The 24,086-nt window shown below is 37.3% G+C and overlaps 1 protein-coding gene across 1 annotated transcript in view; it reads right to left on the bottom strand.

The window, feature by feature from the left end:
- The window catches only part of LOC127428454 (collagen and calcium-binding EGF domain-containing protein 1-like), an 83,486-nt gene extending 60,151 nt beyond the window's left edge, over window positions 1–23,335 (bottom strand). The window contains exons 1-2 of the mRNA XM_051676841.1: window positions 23,059–23,335; window positions 22,820–22,900 (exon numbers count right to left, since the gene is read on the bottom strand). Coding sequence (XP_051532801.1) covers window positions 22,820–22,900; window positions 23,059–23,165 — 188 coding nt within the window. The 5' untranslated portion in view covers window positions 23,166–23,335. The remainder of the gene's footprint in view (window positions 1–22,819; window positions 22,901–23,058) is intronic.
- Between the last annotated feature and the right edge of the window lie 751 nt (window positions 23,336–24,086).

Below are 24,086 nucleotides of genomic sequence, written 5' to 3'. Positions count from 1 at the left end.
TAACAAACATAACAAATACAATAAACCAAAGGTACTACTGCCTAAAGGGGGTGTGACAAGATTTTGTTCATGCACAAATTAGTCTAAATAGGGCTTGAAAGAGGAAATTGTCCACATTTTACTCTGCAGCAATCTGATGCCGAACCAGCTTGCAGCATACTCACGCATCAATATTCGGCAGTTCATGCAAAAAATAGAATAGATTTGGCTTAAAAACATAGTAAAGAAGTATTAATTATGTGTACTTGAGTTGTACAGTTGTTTTGATGATGTTTAGTTTAAATATAATACATTGGTTTCATCAGTTTTGACCACCAAGTTGTATTGAGCAGATATGAGTAATAAAAAATTCATTTAAATTACTAGTAATTCTCACAATAGATGTTAATATAAATTGTTTATTATGTTATATTTAGATACATTTTCACAGAAATGTTGATTAAAAAAAAAAAGATGTCTTCACATGTATCACACTGCTTTTGCTGTAGTTAATGTAAATGTTGAAACGTTAAAGAATTTCTACATTTTATTATTTCTGAAAAAATGGCATATCAAATAATAACTTATATTTGTCAGTTAGCATGTCATAAATATCAATCTTTTTACATGTATGAACAGTTAAGAACTTATTAATAACTTACAGTATAGTTTTAGATGAAAACCATCGGGTTATGAATGATTTATAAGCTTGAATTGCACCGGGTCAAAATTGACCCGGGAATGCAAAATGTGTATGCAGATTCTCAATGCAATAGGAAGGTTAAGTATGAGCAGTAGTCATAGTGATGCTTGCTATTCACTAACTCCAATAATAACAGCCTAAATCAAATTTTACTGCATAATGTAACACTAAAATGAATTTGGCCTAGTGGGAAAAGACATACAGTTGTGCTCAAATGTTTGCATACCCTGGCAGAAATTGTGAAATTTAGGCATTGATTTTGAAAATATGACTGCTCATGCAAAAAATGATTTAAGGATAGTGATCATATGAAGCCATTTATTATCACATGCTCCTTGAAACAACCACACCGTCTTTTTCCAGAGCAGCCTGTATTTCTCCTGAGGTTACCTGTGGGTTTTTCTTTGTATCCTGAACAATTCTTCTGGCAGTTGTGGCTGAAATCTTTCTTGGTCTACCTGACCTTGGCTTGGTATCAAGAGACCCCCGAATTTTCCACTTCATAATAAGTGATTGAACAGTACTGATTGGCATTTTCAAGGCTTTGGATATCTTTTTATATCCTTTTCCATCTTTATAAAGTTCCATTACCTTGTTACGCAGGTCTTTTGACAGTTCTTTTCTGCTCCCCATGGCTCAGTATCTAGCCTGCTCAGTGAATCCACGTGAGAGCTAACAAACTCACTGACTATTTATACACAGACACTAATTGCAATTTAAAAAGCCACAGGTGTGGGAAATTAACCTTTAATTGCCATTTAAACATGTGTGTGTCACCTTGTGTGTCTGTAACAAGGCCAAACATTCAAGGATATGTAAACCTTTGATCAGGGCCATTTGGATGATTTCTGTTATCATTATGATTTAAAAAAGAGCCAAACAACTATGTGATAATAAATGGCTTCATATGATCACTATCCTTAAATAAAAGACAGTACTTTTTTGCATGATCAGTTATATTTTCAAAATCAATGCCAAAATTTCACAATTTCTGCCAGGGTATGCAAACTTTTGAGCACAACTGAACATCAGAAAAAGGACTTAATTTTCTACAGCATCTCCCACTTATTGTACCTCCCACTTACTCTGAAAGAACATATAGCATAAAAAACAGCAACCTCAGGAGATTTAGAAAATAAATAGTCTCTATAAATAGGACTGGACCATTTTTCCTGTAGTGTACACTGAAGATTAAAAAATGAAAGAAAGAAAAAAGTGAGTAGGCTGCAGAGAAGTTGAACTGGTTCAAATGATTCATATTGAACTTAGAATTGCTTTACCATAAACAGCCATGCTATGGTATAATACTGACAATAAAATAAAGATTGCATTCAGCTTTGGTTTATGGCAGCTTCTGAGAATGAGCAGAGTTCTTACCAAGTGTACTCTTGATGATATTTATGACTTAACAGATATATGACATTTATTGCAATATGTTTGCCAATGCTTGGGCATATCATGAGATATCCTGCTGCGATACTCCTATATCGTACTTCGTTATGTGTCATGCACCTAGGCAGAACGCCAGCACTATTAGCCTGCTGATATTTAAGTCTGGTTATTTTTATATTCAATATTAAACCCATTAATTTGGCCTTGTTTAGAGTTACCCGTCAAATATTCATCAAATTCTCTAATCCAGTGGTTCCCAACCCTGTTCCTGGAGGCCCACCAACACTGCACATTTTGTACAGTATATCTCCCTTTTCTGACACACCCAGTTCAGGTTTTGGAGTCTCCACTAATGAGCTGATGAGTTGAATCAGGTGTGATTGATTAGGAAGGTATGCAAAATGTGTAGTTTTGGGGGGCCTCCAGGAACAGGGTTGGGAACCACTGCTCAAATTAACTAACTTTTCACATTGGCCTTGCTTCAGGCTCTTTCTGGCTGAAAAACTTTAGTAATTGAATTCAGAAAATATCAATCAATGGCTCTATTTTCCAAATAACTGCTTCTTGACATCAACTGAAATGAGCTGAAAAACATGGCAAAAGAACTGGTATGCAGAAATGTTTTAATAAAAAAAGTCAATTAATCTAGTAGAGATTCTAGATTAGTGGTTCTCAAACTGTGGTACGCGTACCACTAGTTGTACGTGGAGTGCCCTTAGGTGGTACGCAGCACGACCCAGCTTATTTACATTAAAAAAATAAAAATATACATTTTATTCAAAAGTTTTCCATGTTTTATTTCTAATGTATGATTACAATTGTAATATACAACCACCTTTTTCTTCCCCCCCCCATTGGCAGTGCAGGATAATAGTTAATGTTCTTGTTGTGCTCAGCTGCGCTGATGTCTCTGTGCACACACCACAATATTATTCCCATGCAGAAAACAGAACAGCAAAAACTGATGCGACTGAGGCAAGATATCATTCCGTTTCTTTTACACATTCTCAGACTTCTTTAAAGTCTATGATCTTAAATAGTGTTTTTGACTCAAAGACACTGGGTTGTATTTGGCTGTATTTTGTTTTTGATTTCAATGGAAGATTGCTCGGATGAGGGACAGAGAAATGGAGTGTGCGTCTGACAGCTGTGCGCAAGGCAGTGCTATGTGACGAACATTGCCACTATGTCACTTATGGCCGAGTCCGCCTATGACTAGAAGGAAGGAAAATACTTAGTTTGGCAAGTTTTAAAGTTAATGACTGGTAAGAGCATGATTCAGATGAATCTCAGATAGCTTACTGCAGCCGCTGTTGTCATGGATCACATGCACATTATCACATATTTTTAACATATTTTTAAGGGTGATGCTAGCTGCATCATTTTAGGGGGGCTGAGATGAAAAACAGGGTCTAGCAATGACTAAGCTCCAAATTTCTAAATATATATAGTAGTTTGTTTGAACTGTATGGCAAAACTTATAAATGTTAATATTGTATGTTTGATTTTAGAAACACACTCTTGCTGATTGTGTAAACTACAAGAATAATGATATGGTGTTGTGTATGTTGCTCACAATCCTTAAGACTACACTAAAAATGTATATCTGCTGAATGCTGAAAAAATATTTGAGTGAACATTGGTGGTGATTAGGTGGTACTTGGCCTAAAAAGTTTGAGGAGCACTGTTCAAGATAAAGCAGGTATGGTATTATGAACTATTACAGTACATACTATGTGTTTGCATGCTTCATTTATAAACAAAATTCTTTGTTATTATTAAAGTTTCAATAAAAATGGCTGGACAAATGGCTTTGAGGAGAGCAAGACTATAATTTTTGTTACTCTGAGAAATTACTCTGGAGTAGAGAAATTGCAGAAGGCCATCCAAAGAAATGACAAGCAAAAATTCGTTTTTAATTTAAAACTCTGCTAAAAGGCACTTCACATCTTTACAGCCTTGAAAACTCCAGGAAAAATGGCTTCATGCACAAAGAAAGCAGCTTTATAGTTTCACAATCCACAGCTTATGCAATGATTTTATCATGGCACAAAACACTGGAATAGTGTAAAATTTCCTAGACTTGTGGTTGGCTATGATTTTAGCCTTTTCTAAACAGACGGACCCCAGACATCAATGTTGAGTTGATTTGAAGTTATGCAGTGACAAATACAATCAGCGTTTTGGTTAACTGCCTCTTTTGTGGAAACTTACATTGTTTTCAAAAAGATTGGCATGAGAGCGATATAAAAAAAAATAAATAAAAAAAAACTACATTAATGGGAGATATCAATCTACATCCACCATAATTACTTACAGGTGAAACAAAACACTTTCCAGGTTGGAAATCATAAATGGCTGACCTGGGAATTTCATTACAAATTGTGTATTTCTGTGCTTGCAATACTGACACTGCATTGTTTTCCCATGTTTTGAGTAATTTTATATCACAGTAATGGTATACAATATAGCTATTTTGCAGCAACTTCAACCCCAAACCATTTCAGTAATACTTTACAAATGAACTTTACTGAATGAATGTACGGAGGTACTTAATCTTATTTGATTATTTTCATATTTCAAACTTGATGGATGCAAACCAAGGATAAGGTTTTTCAAAACAAATTCATGAATCTTTATCAGTGCAAAAACAGCTGCTTCACATTATATGCATATTAAGTTTTATAATAATCTGAAGATAAAAGTTAAATAGACAAGACACGAAATACTGTAGTAATTTAAAATATGATAAATTGTGATTCAATGACCAAAGTTAGAAGCCGTTATAAAAATAGGAAAAATATTCACTTATACATTTTTTATATATTCATGCAGCAAGATGTGATATTGCTTGGCAAACATGAACAACCTACACTTACACCTTGTATATTATAATGTCATATATTTTATATTATATAATATATATAAATAATATATTTATATATAATTTTATTTAAAATAAAATATATAAATATATTATTTATAAATAATTTTATTTGAAATAAAACGAGATATATATATATATATTATATTTTTTTTTTTTTTTCATATAAATTTATATAATATATTAATTCGCTTCATAATGAAAGTGCTCTCATTTAAAAAAAGCTTTTTACACTGGATGCACTCATTTGAAATACAGTACCCAGAGTAAACTATAGGTTTCTGCTTGGTTTCTGATTTTTTAAAATCATGAAAAAAGGATAAAAGCAATTAGATGATATATACCTGTACCATCATACCACTCAGCCCTAGCTAGAAGGATGAAAGAGAGATGTGAAGACTACGGGATGGAGGGCAGGATAGGATGACGCATATTCAGAAAATGCGAATGAGTGCAAGAGCAATTCTGAAGTAATTCATACATCACTTAGGAATGCAACACAACAAAAACAACACATCCTCTCCCCCACATGCCTGCCAAGATATCTCGAACAGCGCTGCAGACTCCCTATTGCTCAATCACGCTCTCAGATTATGCCGAAAAGTGGTCTGCTTTTTTCAACCAACTACTGGAAAAAAACGGGCCTTTAAGGCATTGATATATTAAAATTAGCCAATGTTTAAATGAGAAGCCAAATTTTTTTTTGCTTTACAATTCACTCAGTTCAACCCTCTTTAACAGTCTAGTGTAATAGCATTTGGAGAACACAAGAGGGTGATATAAAATTTACTGCAGCCGGTCATGGTCAGGATATCAAAATCACACACACACACACGCACATGCACACGCATGTTGGGTTTCATGTTTTATGAGGACTCTCCATAGACATAATGGTTTTTATACTGTACAAACTTTATATTCTATCCCCTAACCCAACCCCTGCATTTTTACATTTTCAAAAAACATCATTTAGTATGATTTATTAGCTGTTATCCTCATGGTGACCGACTGATTGTCCCCACAATGTCAGAAATTTCAGGTTTTACTATCCTTGTGGGGACATTTGGTCCCCAAAATGTAGGGAATACCTGGACACACACACACACACACACACACACAGGATCACCTGAAGCAGATGGTAGTATAAAGTAATGAAGGTTTTGTACTTCTTCAAGAACGAACAAATTGGCGTTGATGAGTTTGCAGGTAAGTGTAAGAAACTGGTGTTACTGCACGAAATGAACAGTTAGAAATGTTGGTGTTTATTATGCGATTTCTCTGTATGTAGCCTTAAATAGGTCTTTCTTTTAAGCTGTCAAACCACAAAATTACATACTTGTAACTGAAAATACATTGTGTAGGCTCCATGAAAGATACATACACAGTATATCATCCAGCGATGGCTAGAGTAAATAATATTTGTCCTTTGATAATGATTTGGGTCAAATTTAATGGAATTTAATGTGGCTTGCGCTCAGTGGCACTGCAGAACTTTGAAGCTGAGCACTGGTGGGGTATGCGTCCCTTTGTAGAAAACAATTGTTACAAATTTTAGAATGTGCAATGTCATCCACCAGACACGTCTGGTGTGTGACCCCCTTTAATTTACCCTGCTGTTCAGACTTTAACAAAGTTTTCAGAAAATCTTTGGAAAAAAATAAAATAAAAAAAATAATATTGTGCAACAGGCAGATCAATTTATATCTGGAAAAAATTATGTGTATATTATATATATATATATATATATACACACACACACACAATTTTTTCCAGATATAAATTGATCTGATTATCCATGCGTGAAAAAGGCATTGATCCCAAGCCTAGAACTAACAGAAAACAATTTGGAAATGTTGCAGTAATAATTGCTAATTTTATTTATAACTGGAATCAAAAATGTAAAAGGTTAGTTCGTCCCAGATATTAAAATTGTATCATCATTTACTCACCCTCATGTCTTCCAAATCTGTATGACTTTATTTCTTCCATGGAGCACAAAAGTTAAGTAGGCTATACTCTCCTGTTTACTCTTTTCCATACAATGATAATGAATGGAGACAGATGCTTTCGAGCTAAAAAAGGACAAAAATGCACCATAAATGTACCATAGAAGTAGTCTATATGACTTGTGTGCTACAATCAAAGTGTTTTGAAGTCATCCATTAGCTTTATTTGAGGAACAGGCAAGTTGGTTTTTACTAAAAATCTTACCTTCTTAAAAGCTCTCAAATCTCTTTTGTGTTCACACATATTTAAATTTGAAAATGCGTTGAGCCAGGTTCTACATCAATGATGCCAAACGCTAACGATTCATGCATGCCTCGTAACTGCTGGGACAGGAGAAATTATTTTATCATAAATTCAAGAATTACACACTTCACCTTTAAGTGGACATTCTTGGAATATCTTGGTTTCCTCTTAATATTTAAACTTTAAAACTTAAACATTAGCTACTTTCAAACGATGAAATGAGGTAATGAGAACTTTGGTTAAACCACAACATAATTTGCTGGATTTAACACAGCCGGACCCAATTATACAGGTTGTTGACCTTTGACCTTCTAACTGCATGAGCAAACCATTTCTGGCCTAACCGCTAGTCTGTATCATTTTGACTGGTGAAACAAAACAGACCACCATTGATTCTAACTACTGCAAAAACAGCAACGATTAATAGCAAAACCATGTAAAACTGTGGTCAGAAACGTAACCTTTGCAGATCTAAGACAGCGAGAGAGATGACCTTCATTTGTATGTGACAGCATAATGTCAAATCACAATAACATCAAATTACTTTGATCATTTAAATGGTATATTTCTGACAAAACACTGACTGTTGGATTCATGATTTAGCACATTATTAAAAAGCTTTTAAATACAGTTTGGCAAGCTTATGGCATTAGTAAAAACACGTGCTTTCTAAAAAACAAGCATATGGAAGTTTCTTAATTCTTTTACTAATGTTTTCCTATAAGCTAATTCCAGAGGCTTTTGTAGCATTATATGTTTCATGAAAGATTTGGAGGATTTATACATGATCACAGCTAATTTTCCATCTGAAAGAACATCAAGAACCTTTTTAATCATATTCTGTGAAATGAGCAACTTGCCTCAAGTTGATGCAATTTGTTTAGATGTCAATGGGGCGTTACAGATTTCACCTTGGATAATTTCTTCAAGACATTCTTCAAGATATTTTGAAGAAAGTTCATGAACACATCTGAATTCATAGCTTACAGCTGTGTACACACACCAACACTGCATCATCACCCAGAACAACATCGCAAGAAACGACATTGTGACAACATGTGGAAAGTAAAGTAAGAAATGTATTAAAGGAGAGTGCTAAAAAAAAAAAAAAAAAAAAAAATATATTCACCAGAATTATCACAAAATCCATCAGGGACTTGTGTACGTCACAGAATACTAGCTTGCCACTTACTGAATACTGCAAAGTATACATTGTGTACTGCCTACTATTATTTAAAAATAGTGAGTGAAACAGTGGTACTGAATGCCAAACTACCATATTAAAAGGAACATACCGGGTTCAATACAAGTGTAGTGATGTGGGCGTGGGTGTGGGCGTGGCCAAGTGGCATCTGTGGAGAGCAAGGCCGAGAGAGGAAGAACGGTTAGGATTGACACCTGTGGGAAATTATCTCTAACAGCTGTTTGTGGAGCTGGGAGAGATAAAAGGGCAGTCCGAACCACTGGAGGGAGAGAGCGACGCACATAGCAGTCTTGTGTGTGTGATTGTTGTGCTGAAAAGCAAACATTTGTGTAGAACGCTGAAAAGCATTGTAAATAAAAGATTTACATTGACTGTTTACCTGGTCCCCACTTCCTCCTTCACAAGAGAGCTAAAGAACCTGTCACAGTGGTGCCGAAATCCGTGAATTAGGATGAAGAAACGCCGTCATTGAGTCCTCGCTGCTGGTCGGAGTAATCAAGACCCTCGCCGGCGGGGGCCTGGGTAGCTCAGCGAGTTAATACGCTGACTACCACCCCTGGAGTCAGGAGTTCGAATCCAGGGCGTGCTGAGTGACTCCAGCCAGGTCTCCTAAGCAACCAAATTGGCCCGGTTGCCAGGGAGGGTAGAGTCACATGGGGTAACCTCCTTGCGGTCGCTAAAATGTCAGTGGGGCGCATGGCGAGTTGTGCGTGGATGCTGCGGAGAATAAAGCCTCCACACGTGCTATATCTCCGCTGTAACGCGCTCAACAAACCACGTGATAAGATGTGCGGATTGATGGTCTCAGGTGCGGAGGCAACTGAGATTCGTCCTCCGCCACCCAGATTGAGTCACTACGCCACCACGAGGACTTAGAGCGCATTGGTAAATGGACATTCCAAAGTCAAGTCGAGCACATTGTATTGCATTGAGATACAGTATGCTATGCAGTAAGCTCTTGTATACTGCTTATTTTGGCAAATGTAGGCCATCTAGGTATTCTAAATATACAGAAAATTCACATAACCTCTTCTTTAACTTGTTGTGGGGGGATATTGAAGCTGAAAACCTACATTCTTCAGTGGCCATTGATTAACTTTTTTTTTTTTTGGAGAGTAGATTGAGGGTCACCCCTGTCATCAATACCAGAGTGTTGAAAAGCCTGTATAAATCAGCTTGAGTGGTTTTGACTCAGTGGTCCATTTGATTTAGGCCTATAAAGAACCATGACGCATTTGTGCTTTAAAGTTATAATGCACATTCATATGGCAGCGTAATTCCTGCATGAAATCATTGTGGCCAGAACAACACCACATTTAAGCCTCCTCAATACCCTGTAGTACTCTCTGAGAGACTGTATAAAAAGGAATATCTACAGCACTCAAAATAACACCACAAACAAAGATATTGACCATGGTTTGATCTGCTGCAATTAATCCCCAAAGACATTATAAAGACACAGAGAACAATATGAAAGGATTTCCTGTTAAACAATTACTCTTTGTAATTGTTTTGACTGATAAGAACCATCTGGTCAACTTATTCAAGAAGGTTATTAATCACTGTTAAATTGCGTAATATTTCTTCCTAAGTCATACAATTTTATACACTTCCCAAAGGGAAGATGCTCTGAGAGTGATTTGCATCAAACTGTTCCAGCTTGTGCCTTTTAAAATATTAAGGGAGGACAACCTTCATGAAATGTTTGTTGGTTAATATTTCATGCTTAAATATTTTAGCAATTAAGAAGCAAAGTTGTCTGACGTTTTTACCTCAAATTAACATTTCTTCCACATTTCATAAGCGAACAAGTGTCAATAAAGCTGACAGATTGCACATGCAACTCGTAATCAATATTTTCTAGATAAACTCTGCCTGATCAAACATGCACACTGGCAATGTCTACATTGATTAAAAGTGATGGATTTTGAAAACCCACTAACAATAACCAAGATCGAATCAGTTTAGCTAACAGAACCGGAAAAACATGGCAAGATATCTTGCGATAATTAGTGAGAAACATGGCAACAGATTTATTTTAGTTTTTTTGCTGTGCTACATGTTTCATCACCTTACTCCAATCACAGCCCGTTTACATATCTGTGGACTTACATAACTCATGAACAGCATTCAAAAATACTCAAATATCCCCACATGCATTCAAGAGAACAAACAATAAATCTGTCAAAAAAGAAAAAAACAAACCAGACACAGAGACAGTCTTCAACTTTAACAGCAGGAGTTTAATCTTCATTCTTTCTCATGTCTTCTTTCTTCCTGGTTTCTGGCTAAGGAGTGATGACACTGTAGTCCCCTGACTAAAAAGTAAAAAGTTCCTTGCCTCATGGTGACATCTATTTACAGCCAGAGAGTACTAGATCATTAAGTTTGCACAGAAGGATGATATCATAGTGTTTGAAATTAATTAGACAAAGACACAAAAACAGACTTGAAAATGTTGAAAGGCCTGAATGCTAATTCAAGTAGGGATGTGCGGAACGACTAATTTCACTGATGTTTAAATGAACATTTTGGAGTCGACTAGTCTAAAAAGCAAGAAATCCTTAGAAAACTGTCAAAAAACATTGTGTGTTTATGCAACACATTTAGAATACTTAATCTATTCCAACAGCCAAATTCAACACTAAATTCCACTGAAAAGGGCAACGTAGGCTTTCCCATCTGGTCCAAACCGACAGAAGGTCTACTGTGGCACAAGTCACAGAAAATGTTATTGATGGTTACGGGAGGAAAGGGTCACAACACACAGTGCATCACACCCTGCTGCGTATAGGGCTGTGTAGAGGCAAACCGGTCAGAGTGCCCATGATGACTCCTGTCCACCGTCGAAAGCACCTACAATGGGCATGTGAGCATCAGAATTGGACCTTGGAACAGTGGAAGAAGGTAAATGTCCATTTTTTCCCCCCGATGGCCGTGTACGTGTGCGCCGTTTCCCTGGGGAAGTGATGGCACCAGGATGCACTGTGGGAAGAGGACAAGACAGTGGAGGTAGTGTGATGCTCTGGACAATGTTCTGCTGGGAAGCCCTGGGTCCGGCCATTAATGTGGATGCCATTTTGACACGTTCCACACACCTAAACATCGTTCCAGACCAGGGACACCCCTTCATAGCAATGGAATTCCCTGATGGCAGTGGCCTCTTTCAGCAGGATAATGTACCCTGCCACACTACACACATTGTTCGCGAATGGCTTGTGGAACATGATGAAGAGTTCAAGGTGTTGCCCTGGCCTCCAAATTCCCCATATCTCAATCTGACTGAGCATCTGTGGGATATGCTGGACCAACCAGTCTGATCCATGGTGGCTCCACCTCGCAATTTACAGGACTTAAAGGATCTGCTGCTAATGTCTTGGTGCCAGATACCGTTGGACACCTTCAGGGGGGTCGTGCTTTTTTGGCGGCACTCGGAGGACCAACAGCATATTAGGCAGGTGGTCATAATGTTTTGGCTCATCAGTGTATATTTGGCAACTGGCTGGTTAATGTTTAGATTTCACTCACCAGTAATAGTGTAGTATAGTGTTGGAGTATTCAGCAGTGAGATCCTTTCACTGCATGTTGAGAGTAAAAGTTATTCCGTGTAACGTGTGTCCAGAGATGAGATCTACGCAACCCATTTGTCATTGAAAAATGTCTCTTTTAATACCCTTTCTGATCTCTACAGTCAGTTGTTGATCAAACAATTAACAATTAATGAAAAACTAAATCCTGAATTGTAATCATGCATGGTGTAATGTAGCCAGCTGGTACATGATAGCTGTGCAGTGTGTGTAAACCTCACTCCCCTGGCCTCAAGAGGCGCAATAGCGACTGACGCTAGGGACTGTAGCCTTTAGCCTCCTTGTTAGGGTGCCTGTCTCCCATGCTGGAGACCCCAGTTCGAATCCCGCTCGGAGCGGGTTGAGCAGGACCGGTTACAGTGGTGCCGTGACCCGGATGGAAGTGAGATTTATGGGGGTGAGTGTAATGGTAGCCAGCTGATACGTGATAGCTGTGCAGTGTAAACCTCACTCCCCTGGCCTCAAGAGGTGCATTAGCGACTGACACTAGGGGTTGTAGCCTTTAGCCTCCTTGTTAGCACGCCTGCCTCCTATTCCGGAAAGCCCGGTTCAAATTCCGCTCAGAGCGGGTCGAGCAGGACCGGTTACAATGGCACAGATAAGAAAAAGCCATTTGAGTCATCTCTTATTAATATGTGCTCATTTACAGACGCCCTTGTCATAAATGCCGGTTTTGTTAAAGAGACAGTACCGCTTTTAGCACGTGTTCAACAAATCAATGTTAATATTTGTAAATAGTACAAATTCTGCAATTTAACTATAAACATGTAACAAAAAAAATAATAGGTGAAATATATTATTGAGATGTTAGGGGCGTGGTTGAGCGTCGGCTTGTGAATGGAGAGCGAGATCAGGAGATGAAAATGGTAAGAATCATCACTTGGCAATGATCGTCTCTAACAGCCGTTTGTCATTGCAGTGAGAGTTGGAGATGGATTTAGGAGTGAGCCAGATGCCAGTGAAGGAGAGAGAGAGATACGCACATATGCAGACACTGTGCTGTGCCTATGAGCCCTTTTTGAGATTGCGCTGAAAAGCGAGTTTGTTTTGATTATAATAATAAATATCGTTTGTGTTGAATTCACAGATTCCCACTTCCTCCTTTCCATTAAGAAGAGACCCGTTAGAATTAGCTTGTTTATTGACTGAATACATGGATTTGTTCATTTTTAAAAAGACAAAATGTAATCAAAATGATGAAAAAGGATGAAATACAATTAGTAAAATTAATAATTTTCATAATGTACCTAGAAGGTCCATTATAATTAACAGCATTAGCTGTGAGAGAATTTCTTTCATAGGTAAGCAAAAGGGACATTATCACTGAAATATACCCATAGGAATCTACATCAAAAAGAATTTAAATCTAATTAAATCGAGAGCTGGTGAATCGGAATGGAATCGAATCTGTAAATGTGTATAATTACCCAGCACTAATAGGGACACTGGTCTCCCTCAAGGTGGTGTTCTCTGAAGGAGTGGTTGGGAAAAAGGTTTAGAAACAATAATTTTTGCAATTCAGTTTTATGCTGCTATAGTGCAGAAATTTCACACTCCACTAAAGTCCACAAAGTTACAAAGTCCCAAGCCTGAACAATATATCTGGGAGCCATTCAACGGTAGGTAACCGCTAACCTTGTGAAGCCATGTTACAGGTTTTAGTTTAATATGCCTATGCCAGACACATCTGCATCTGCTCAAGGGAACCTTTAGACATTGGGGTTGAAAAACACAATATGAATAGATGATCTTGGGTGCGTCTCAATCAGCTCAATAGTTCAGTAGTCGGCCATTTCTAGGGCTGTCTCAATTGTAAAATCATTCCAGTACACTGAAATGTTCGCTCCCTAAAAAAATCCCACAATGCACCTTAAAAACCAGGGAGCATCATTGCTCACAATGTTCCCTTACTGGAAACGTCTCAAGCCGTTAGAAGACGGGCACAAGTGTAAATATAATATGTCAAAGCCTTATTTTTTCTTTTAAAGAGATGTTGTTTGTAATGACTTTCATTCATAATGACCATGAAAGGGAAATAATATTTTAAATATTAAAGTTGTTAAAAACAAAGTTTAAAATACACTCCTTTATATTTGTGTTTCTTTATTTAATGTAATTTATCTTTCATAATAACACTGTACATTTGAATATATTCAACTAAAATGAATGATATTGTCATTTATACAGCAATGATGCTGATTAATAACAGCTGCACTTGAATGCTCGAGGTCGTTATCGTGTCACAGGTAAATGAGTCATAAGTGTCCCTGTGTTCTGTGGATGAACACCTTTGCCAGTGCCCAAATTCATGTTCACGATATACTGATTCACGACATAGGGAGCTGATTGAGATGCACCCCTTTTTTCTTTCATGGATGCTTTTGCAAATACTCTCCAAAGACACCAATAGATATTAAAGATGAACTACAGAGTTGAGGAGGACATGAGCCTGGACTCTAGAGGCTTTCTAGTTTGTTTAAAGGTCGAGTCGATAATTAAAAGTCTTTCTTCTGGCAATGAATAAGTGTTTGTGGTCAGCTGAACTTCATGTGTAAGTTCATGTCTGGTTTTGAATCCTAGGGGGTTTTGAGGATATGGCCTTTGTCCGTTTGGATCTTTTTGCCTTTGGCCTGGAACGCTTCAACTTCAGAGGCCAGAAACAAGCCTAAAACTACCAGAAATATTTGGAAGAACAAACCAATCAACGTTTCAAATGATATCATTCTCCAGAAACACCTTCAGAATTTTCTGGAATGGTCAGTTCTTATCTGGTTTCAGAATGTTGACCCTGATCCCATTTCTGAGAAACAATGCATCTATTAATCCAAAAGTTGTCACACTAACTCATTTTGTATGTTGCAGCTCACTGAAAACAGACCTATAAATTCTGCAGAAATATATCAACAACCTGCACAGTGGTCTTTCAAATAACATGCTTTCTACCGGTAAACTCTATCCTCAAATGAAACTTTAACACTTTGTAATTAATCTTTGGGATGCATTAGCAATTTAAATGTATTACGGTACAAACATTAATTTATTGCCACGCAGATGCATGCAGATTGGAGTAACCAAAGCACCAAAAATACTTTTACACTTGCACACATAAGTAGGTTATTTCTGAGTCAAACAGAACTTGTCAAAGCCAAGGAGAGCTTCAAAAGCTCTGATCCACTCAACGATGGACAGATAGTTTTAGCACTGCATTCGTGGCCAGTTTTCACAGCTATCAAACTCAAGGGTGGATCACAACCATACGTAACATTGTACTAGAGTGCATGAGTATTCAAACTCTGTGTGACATTTTTATATATTCAAGAGACAAACCCTGGCTTGCAGGCATCTTTCTAACACAAAAACAGATGCTGAATATCCTGATGCACCAATACAAAGATCAGAAGCATTAAAGCATTAAAGGGATAGTTCACTGAAAATTGAAAAGCTTCAGTCACCTTTCACTTTCATTGTATAGTTTTTCCATACAATTAAAGTATATGGTGTCTAGGGCCCTATGAATTCAGTGTTGCGGAAAACACGGATAGAATTGTGGAATCCAGTCATACAAAATTGAATTAACTATCAAATGTGGAATGTCACAGAATTTGACATACAGTATTTTGGATGAAATTCATGTATAAATGCACAATTAATAAAATGAAGATTTTTATAATTTGATATGTCCCAGTGTGATGATTAAACCACAAAAGGCTGAGATTTACGGTCTGCAAGAGTTGCATGCTTCAACAGTAAGTGAATATGAGAAGCCACTGCTTACACACAAACTGTATAATTAACGTGCGCTCTGTGTGTAAGACTTTTGTGGTTTAATAAGCACATTAGCCCATAAAGCAAACTGCTTTTCCAGAGGCGAGAAGTGAAGCAATAAAAAAAAAAAAAATCTGATTTTCTGTCAAAATGTCAAAATAAAAGCTCCATTTAACTAGACGCGTGAAACTGAAAAAATGCGACGCAAATATATTACTTCTGTATAATAAAATATTAATATTCAGTGTAGTAGTATTAATAATAATAATTATAATAATATATCTATAACAATTACATTATATTTAAGGAACATCCAGCAAGAGTTTCATCACTGCTAATAAAAATAATAATAATAATAATTAAAACTCTTGGATTGTGCTGTGAGGATCAGTATAGGTGCTCTTCATTTAATAAAAAATAATGCAATGGTATGTTGTAAATGAATTGTTCTGTTTTCATTTGGAGAGTGTGAATGTGTAGGTCAGTGTGTGTTAGCCCTGTAATGGACAGGCTACCTGTCCAGGGTGTTTCCCTGCCTTTGGCCTGAGACAGCTGGGATAGGCTCCAGCACTACCTGCAACACTACATAGGACATGCGGCTATAGAAGACGGATGGATGGATGTTTTTAATTGATTAAAATTCTATGAATTCATTTGGTTAGATTTTTTAATGATAAAATTTATTTAAATAAAACCCAGAATTCAAATAAAATAAAATGGAAAACACGGAATTTGGGAAAGAATAAAACGGTTCCACAGGGCCCTAGGTGTCTAAGACTTAAATTTTGCCTAACATCTCATTTTGAAAGAATATCATATGGGTTTGGAATAACACGAAGGTGATTAAATGACAGACTTTTCATTTTTGGAGTGAACTATCCCTTTAACACACTGAATGACAACAAACAACACCTCATTTGAGATCTGCCAAGCCACAACCCAAGAAAAGTGGGTTACTGAATGCACCTGATAATTTACAATGAGCTCATGTCAAAACAGGGATGAGTCATTTCAGTGGTCTGCAAAAGAGCAGATTGTAATGACAGGCCTGCTTACTTGGGATCAAGTGTGAAAATCCATGCACGCTTGAGAGACGCAGGACCAGTGCTGACGTACCACACACTCCAAGCATTTACAAGGACAACCTTAACAGCAATTTTGGCAAGTTTCAAAGAATCACGTCAACGCCTGCTGAAATAAAAAAAAAAACTGTAGCTGTTCGTGCATTTACTTGCATTAACAGCATGCAGGTGGACACAACTGCACCCTCACAGAGGAGGAAAAAAGAGTCGCAATTGAAAAGGAAAATGACAGGGAAAAGAGAAAGCCTGTTTTCTACAATTTCAATTGTTGATTTCTATTTCAGATAAATGACAGTTCATATGAAGGGGTCCATGAACAACACAACAACCCTCAATAATGATTTAACAAGGTACCATACCTACATTTTTGCAAAAAGATTTTTATGTGGCCCGTTGTATGTATCATGTATCACTAGACGTGCTAAAACAACGACTTATTCCCTTTCACACACATTTTGAGTGAAAGGGCAACAACACCTTTCGCCCTGAACCTCACACAATGCTATTTTATGACATCAAAACCATTTTACTATAGTGCATGACTTGTAAGGCGATACATTTTATTGTTTTATAAATTACATAACCAAATACATTTATAAGCTTTTTCAATAACAATCAAATAGTGCAGTAGCTCAACTGATAGAGCATTGAACTTGTGGTTAATGAACCAGTGTACAAGTCCTGAAGAGTCCACTTGAGTCGACAGGTGAGCCGAAAGAGTCACTGAAGCACTCCAAAATACTGTGGTTACTTCAAACTAGGGATACACCGATGTATCGGCTGCCAATATTTATTGATAAACAATTGACCAAATTAAACCCATCGGCATATCATAATAAGCATGAAAACACCAATATGAAAAACTGATGGTTGATTTATAATTAATTATAGGGATGTACCGATATGGACATTTTGGCTGATAACCGATAATTCATTAGGCTATATTTGGAGGCCGATAGCCGATATATTTGCCGATGAATCTAAATCTGGATATAAATCAACATTCTATGTGCCTGATTACAAAAATAAAAAGGCTCAGCTTATAAAGCCACATCCAGAGCACTTCAAATTAAATCAAACATGTAAAGTGGATAACTGCTTTTATTTTAAAACAACTTCAAATGCAGAAAACAAGGAATCTGCAAGGAAACATCTAAATCTTTCTTTTCCTATAATTATTTACCAAATGTAGCCCAGTTAAATATATACATTTTACATTCCTATGACCAACTTTTTTTTATTTTATTTTATTGACTCTGTAATTTAGAATTAATTTGACGAGTGAGCTATTTTGATAAATGCAGTCCATTACACTTAATTCAAACTTGTCAAAAGACCACAATAAGGAATGCAAACAAGTCTTAGACTCACTATTAATATGATAACATGCTTTAACAAACAAAAAGAATTAAGAAACAAAATGCATGTGTGGCTTCGATAAGTAAAATGGAGTTTTCTGCATATCGCTGCCCCCTTCGGCATATCGCAGCACCGTTTTTGGCCCGTTCTGCATAAAGCGGCGGCCCATTTCATCTTAATAAGCCCATTCGGCCCCGTTTCGCGGCCGGCCCATTGGGAAAAGTCCCGGTTCTCCCGATGGCCAGTCCGCCCCTGGTGCACCAATCAAAACTCTCATGGTGAGTAGTGCGTGCCTGAAAAAGCCATAATTTATCGGCTTTAGTATATCTGCCTAATTTTCATGTACTATTTAATTTTCATTCTCGTTTTCACGCTAATGCAGAAAACCCCCCCGCCATAAACGGATGTAACAGTTGTGAAAGCGGCACTTACCTACAGGCTACATGATGAGGGAAACCATCCAAAATGCTTTGAAACCAGAAGACTTTGACTTCTGAGATAACGGAAATGAAATACAGTATATTGGAAATTAGTAATTGTTAGAACAGTTATAAAGCTTTTGTACCTGTTTATACATTGTTTAAGAATTCATATGTGCAACAGTGATCTGATGACAAAAATGGCTAAATATGGGTATCGTTATTGGCCTATAGTTTTTTGGAAAAATCGGTATCGTATCGGCCAAAGATGTTCATATCGGTGCATCCCTACTTCAAACATTGAACTTTTTCCATTTATTACATTTTCAAAACCGACTATCTGGTGTGTTGCATGAATGACTAATCAGCCAATTGGTTTTCAGGAAGCCATGAATAATGAGGCTGGTGTCAGGTTCACCTTGACACTAAAAATGAACATTCTGCAGAGGAAAACATTGTGTTTTTATATAAACTGCAATAAACTCATATCATTAACAAGATGAGTGCTCTATCAATATACGAATCAAACTCACTCAGACTGCTGACAATTTATTTTCCACGCATAAATTTTTAATTATAATATCAACCTATGTGGTTACATACAAATCATATAGAACAGAGAAATCAATCACAGAAACTTTAACTTCTCTATCTTGCTTGCATTTGACGCCATTATCTCACAGGAGCCGGATTACTCCTATTGGTAGTCACTGCCGAAAGTCACTCCTCATTTGCATAAAGAAGCTTTTGTCAACTTTCTAAAGTCGCTGGACATGCACACATCTAGCCAGTGTTCGCTGTCGCTCAAGTCGCCGGAAGTCACAAGCTCTCATTGAAAATAAATGAAATCATGTCGCTTTGTCGCTGCATGTGTGAATGGGGCTTTAGAGGGGAATTTACATAATACATGTTCTTGTGTTCAAAAACAGCTAGACGGAGCACAACTGAATTCAGGGATCTCAAGCTGCTTTTTGAAAAGTTGGACTGTTCAAAGTTCATTGTGGAAAATGTATGTTCAAGCTAATAAATAAATATTTTTTATGATTGTTTGTTATCTTTACAAACTAATAGCACATTATACTGATCACACAAAGATACCAAAACAAAAAGTAGAAAAAAAAAATCTAGATAGTCTAGTCGACCAAAAATTTTTAGGTACGTTGTTCATCTATGGTGTGTAAAGGGCCGTCTAAAAATTCCACAAACTGTACCTAAACACCAGTACCCAAGCGTTCATTCAATTGACTTGCATATTCTAATATAACAAACACTTATTAAAAAAGCATTTTCTCATTCTAAAGGTTGCAGTAGACTGCCGGGATGATGGCTCACTTCCTACATTTGAAGCCAGCATGCCCAATTATGAGTACAGTGTTCAATTATTTTTGATTTTTATTTTGTTTTTGTTTTTTTGCTGGAATTCAACTGCAAGAGGATTTTACGAATAAATATAATAAATAAAAAAATACAAATCTGTTACACCAACCTTTTGATTAAAATAATTACTAAAAGGGATAGTTGACCCAAAAATAAAAACACTGTCATTATTTACACACCCTCATGCTATCCCAGATGTCTATGACTTTCTTTCGTATGCAGAACACAAATGAAGCTTTTTATAAGAAAATCTCAGCTCTGTTGGTCCACACAATGCAACTGAATAATGGCCAGAACTTTGAAGATCCAAAAAGCACATAAATGAAGCATATAAAGTAATCCATATGAATCCAGTGGTTAAATCTATGTCTTTAGAAGTGATATGATATTGTAGGTATGGGTGAGAAACAGATCAATATTTAAGTCCTTTTTTACTATAAATATCCACTTTCACATCTGTAGTCACATGTGGCCACTTTTTAGTTTAACTTTCACATCTGAAAGTGAAAAGGGAGATTTATGGAATTAAAAAAAAAAAAAAAAGCCAATAACTTAAATATTGAGCTGTCTCTCATACACAGAGCTGAGATATTTTTTCAAAATAATCATCATTTGTCTTCAACAGAAGAAAGAATGTTACACACATATGGGATGGCATTAAGGTGAGTAAATTATGTGAACTATCCCGTTAACTAACATTTTAACTATAAAAAATTATTATTCATCATTTTATATATGATGAATATATGAATTTTTATATTCATAAAAATTACGAGTGTGGCCCTCAAGGGTATAGGAATCCAGCTTTGCGGCCCCTGACCTTTCCGAAGTTGAGAAGCCCTGCCATAGATGAACACTGTACCTAAAACTAACTTTTCCCGCTTGCTGTTTTTACTCTGTGTTATAAAGTTTCCTGTTACTGTTTTCCTGAGAGAGAAAACACTACAAATGATTTCGTTTTTCAGTCAGTGATCTTTTGGCATGGATTTTGATATAATCAGTGAACCAATCCCGAAGAAAGGACTAGGTCTCATTCACATAGCCAGTCAGGTGAGAAGCTGTGGTACCTACCCTTTCCATTTCAACTGAACTGCTGTTGTGTTTCCTGAATTGCCGTTGTGTTTCCTGTCTTGCCGTTGTGTTTTCTAACTTATTGTTTTGTTTCTGGATTTGGTGTTGTGTTTTTAGATTTATTGTTTTGCACTTCACGGCCACCGAAGGTTACAGACAAATGATACAGAACAATGAAATCGCTCACAGAAACGTTTAACTTCTCCGTCTTGCCTGCACTCGTGTTGAATCCAGTATCTCACGCTCACACTGCCTGGAGACGAATGTCGTGAGCTACACTGTCTTCACTCTCATCGGTAGTCACACGCGAATGTCGCTCGTCATTTGAAATTCTCAACACTTGTCTTGTCGCTCCCCATGGTGATCTCTGTCACCAACGGCCGCGACAACTTGTGTCGCCGGAAGTCACAGTGCTCTCTGGGACGGTGTCGCTGTCTCGCACAATGTCGCTGGCGGTGTGAACGGGACTGAAGCAGTCAACTGGAACAACAAGATTTGCTGTCAAAACTAGCTTAAGTTACCATGGTAAGGCTAAAGGACCTGCTTTGGATCAGGAGCTAGATTAAAGTTCCAGCATCCTAATCCCCAACCTTCAAAGAGTGATATCGCCCTGCTTTCTTTCAACACCATCAAACGGTCACAGGGAATGGAAACAGGATTATTTAACATGCTTGACACAGGACACAAACACAAGGAAACATCAATGAAGAGAACCCCGGCAACTCTGAGAATAGAAATAGCAGAAATCACTCAGTTTCTTGATAATGCTGGTTGATCAAGTGTTGATCTGGTGATAGTCTATAAAATATAGTGCTTTATTAGATGACAATAAAACACTCCCCTTCCAGAAATGATAATCATGAACAGCAACTGACTAATTTAACAAATTAAAGAGTAATTCTCAATTTAAAAGGCAACAATATGGGTCCAATTTCCTAAAAATAAAACTCAGATGGTTCCTTCTTTGCCACGTATGCATTGCATGAAGCACAGCTAGAGTCTGTGGCTTGTTAGTGATGTAGAATCACATGGTAAATTAAAAGCAGGTTAATTATGTATGTACAAATTTGCTGCTGCATGCCAGTGTTTTTGAAAAAAACAAAACAAAACCACTGCATGCTATAAGCAATTAAACAAGTGAAAAAATAAATAAATAAAAAAAAACATTTATAGGATCTTTACTCTCATTTGTTTCTCCTAGACAACAATGAGACTAAATAGAGAGCAAAGAGTTCTGCTTACTTCTCAGAGGTTTCTTTTGAAGAAAAGACCCAAGTAACTTCACGCTTCTACTCGAGAGTTTCAGAAAAGATCTAAACAATGTCACAAACTGTGCTCAGATTTGCCAGTGTCTCATCAAATTCGCCTGAGAGCAAATTATCTGAGCAATCCACTTTTATTTTATAGCTCTTTATTCTTCAGTCAAAATTTGTTGTAATGTTTAATTTTAGGTGAATCATCTGAGACAAAGTTACAATTTGTAAGGTAATATAGGTCTAAATAATTTCTTGGAAGCCTTTCTAAGAAAATGTGATTTTCAGAACACCTTCAGGCAAGACAGGTTTATGCAACGAAGCCAATCAAAGATGTATAACTTTAAAAATACAACCATTCATATGTCAACGTTGCATTATACAAAGAGGTCTTTGTTTCACTAGATAGATAGATAGATAGATAGATAGATAGATAGATAAAATAACAGAATGTAAGACTCTACAGGATTGTAAACATAAACAAAGTCACTTACCTGTAGCACGTTGTGACATCTCCCGTGGATTTTACGCACGGATACTTCGTCGTTGCGATTTTGTTTTCCGAACACACTTCTCTGTAATAACACAAAGGAGTCGTCAGCTGTTTCGTATTACACAAATACATCTGCGTTACACACATAACAGCACTTTTATTCCCACAGAGTTTGTGACACAGCAAGCTGACGGACGGCGCGCGTGTTTGGACAGCTCGCGCACTGCACGCGCACTTTACCTGTCTGCATCCTCCTTCTCCTCACGGAAAGTCCACGTCGTTCCCGATGAGTATAATATTACCACCACAGCGAGTCTGAGAAAAGTTCCTCTGCCCATGTAGCTCATTTTAAACAATCTTATGTGTCCGTTTAACGCCAGCGTCTTCGTGTCTTTCAGTGGAATTGGGAGAGTATTGATTGGTTACCTCCCGCAAAGCCCCACGCGCAGATTCAACTGTTTCAAGAATATCCCTCCGGCCCCTCCTACTGCTCCTACTAAGTTTATAAACCACAAGATATGAATGTAATATTTATTAATGGCCGGGGGTTACATTTAAAGTTATTCCTGTATACAGTAATGCGAACATTTGGTAAAATGCCAGGGATGTTGACCGATAATATGGGTATGCGATGCAAGTTATTATATTAAGAATCTATGTACAGGGGGTATGTACAGGCAGAGGCCACAAGTGAAAATGCCTCTATTTTGCATTTGCATTAAAGGGATAGTTCATCCCAAAATGAAAATTCTCTCATCATTTACTCACCCTCATGCCATCCCAGATGTGTGACTTTCTTTCTTCTGCTAAACACAAACAAAGATTTTTAGAGGAATATATCAGCTCTGTAGATCCACACAATGCAAGTGAATGGTGACTACAACTCTGAAGCTCCAAAACCACATACAGTCAGCCAGTGGCGGAGCTAGGGGGTGGCCAGGGATGCCCGTGGCCACCATGGACCCCATTGGCCACCCCACTCGCAATTGCCATTTTGGTCATTTTTTATCTTGGGCACAATTTAGTTCCTTAGAGGTAGAACCGTCTCTGTACAACCGCAACACACAGGAGACTTAATGTGCACACACCAAGGTTGCCGCAATTCTCCGTCCCGAGAGTCACTGTCTCCACTCCCCTCCGTTTTTGTATTCACGCATCTTCGCTTTCTACACCAACAACCACCGCGATTCGCATTCTTCGTGCATATCGCCACCTACTGGGCAGGGAGGAGAATTTGCAGTAAAAAAAGGTCTTAAATATTTATCTGT

Source organism: Myxocyprinus asiaticus, chromosome 38 (assembly GCF_019703515.2).
Source record: "Myxocyprinus asiaticus isolate MX2 ecotype Aquarium Trade chromosome 38, UBuf_Myxa_2, whole genome shotgun sequence".
Taxonomy (NCBI): domain Eukaryota; kingdom Metazoa; phylum Chordata; class Actinopteri; order Cypriniformes; family Catostomidae; genus Myxocyprinus; species Myxocyprinus asiaticus.
This window is presented reverse-complemented; position numbering and strand designations above follow the sequence as displayed.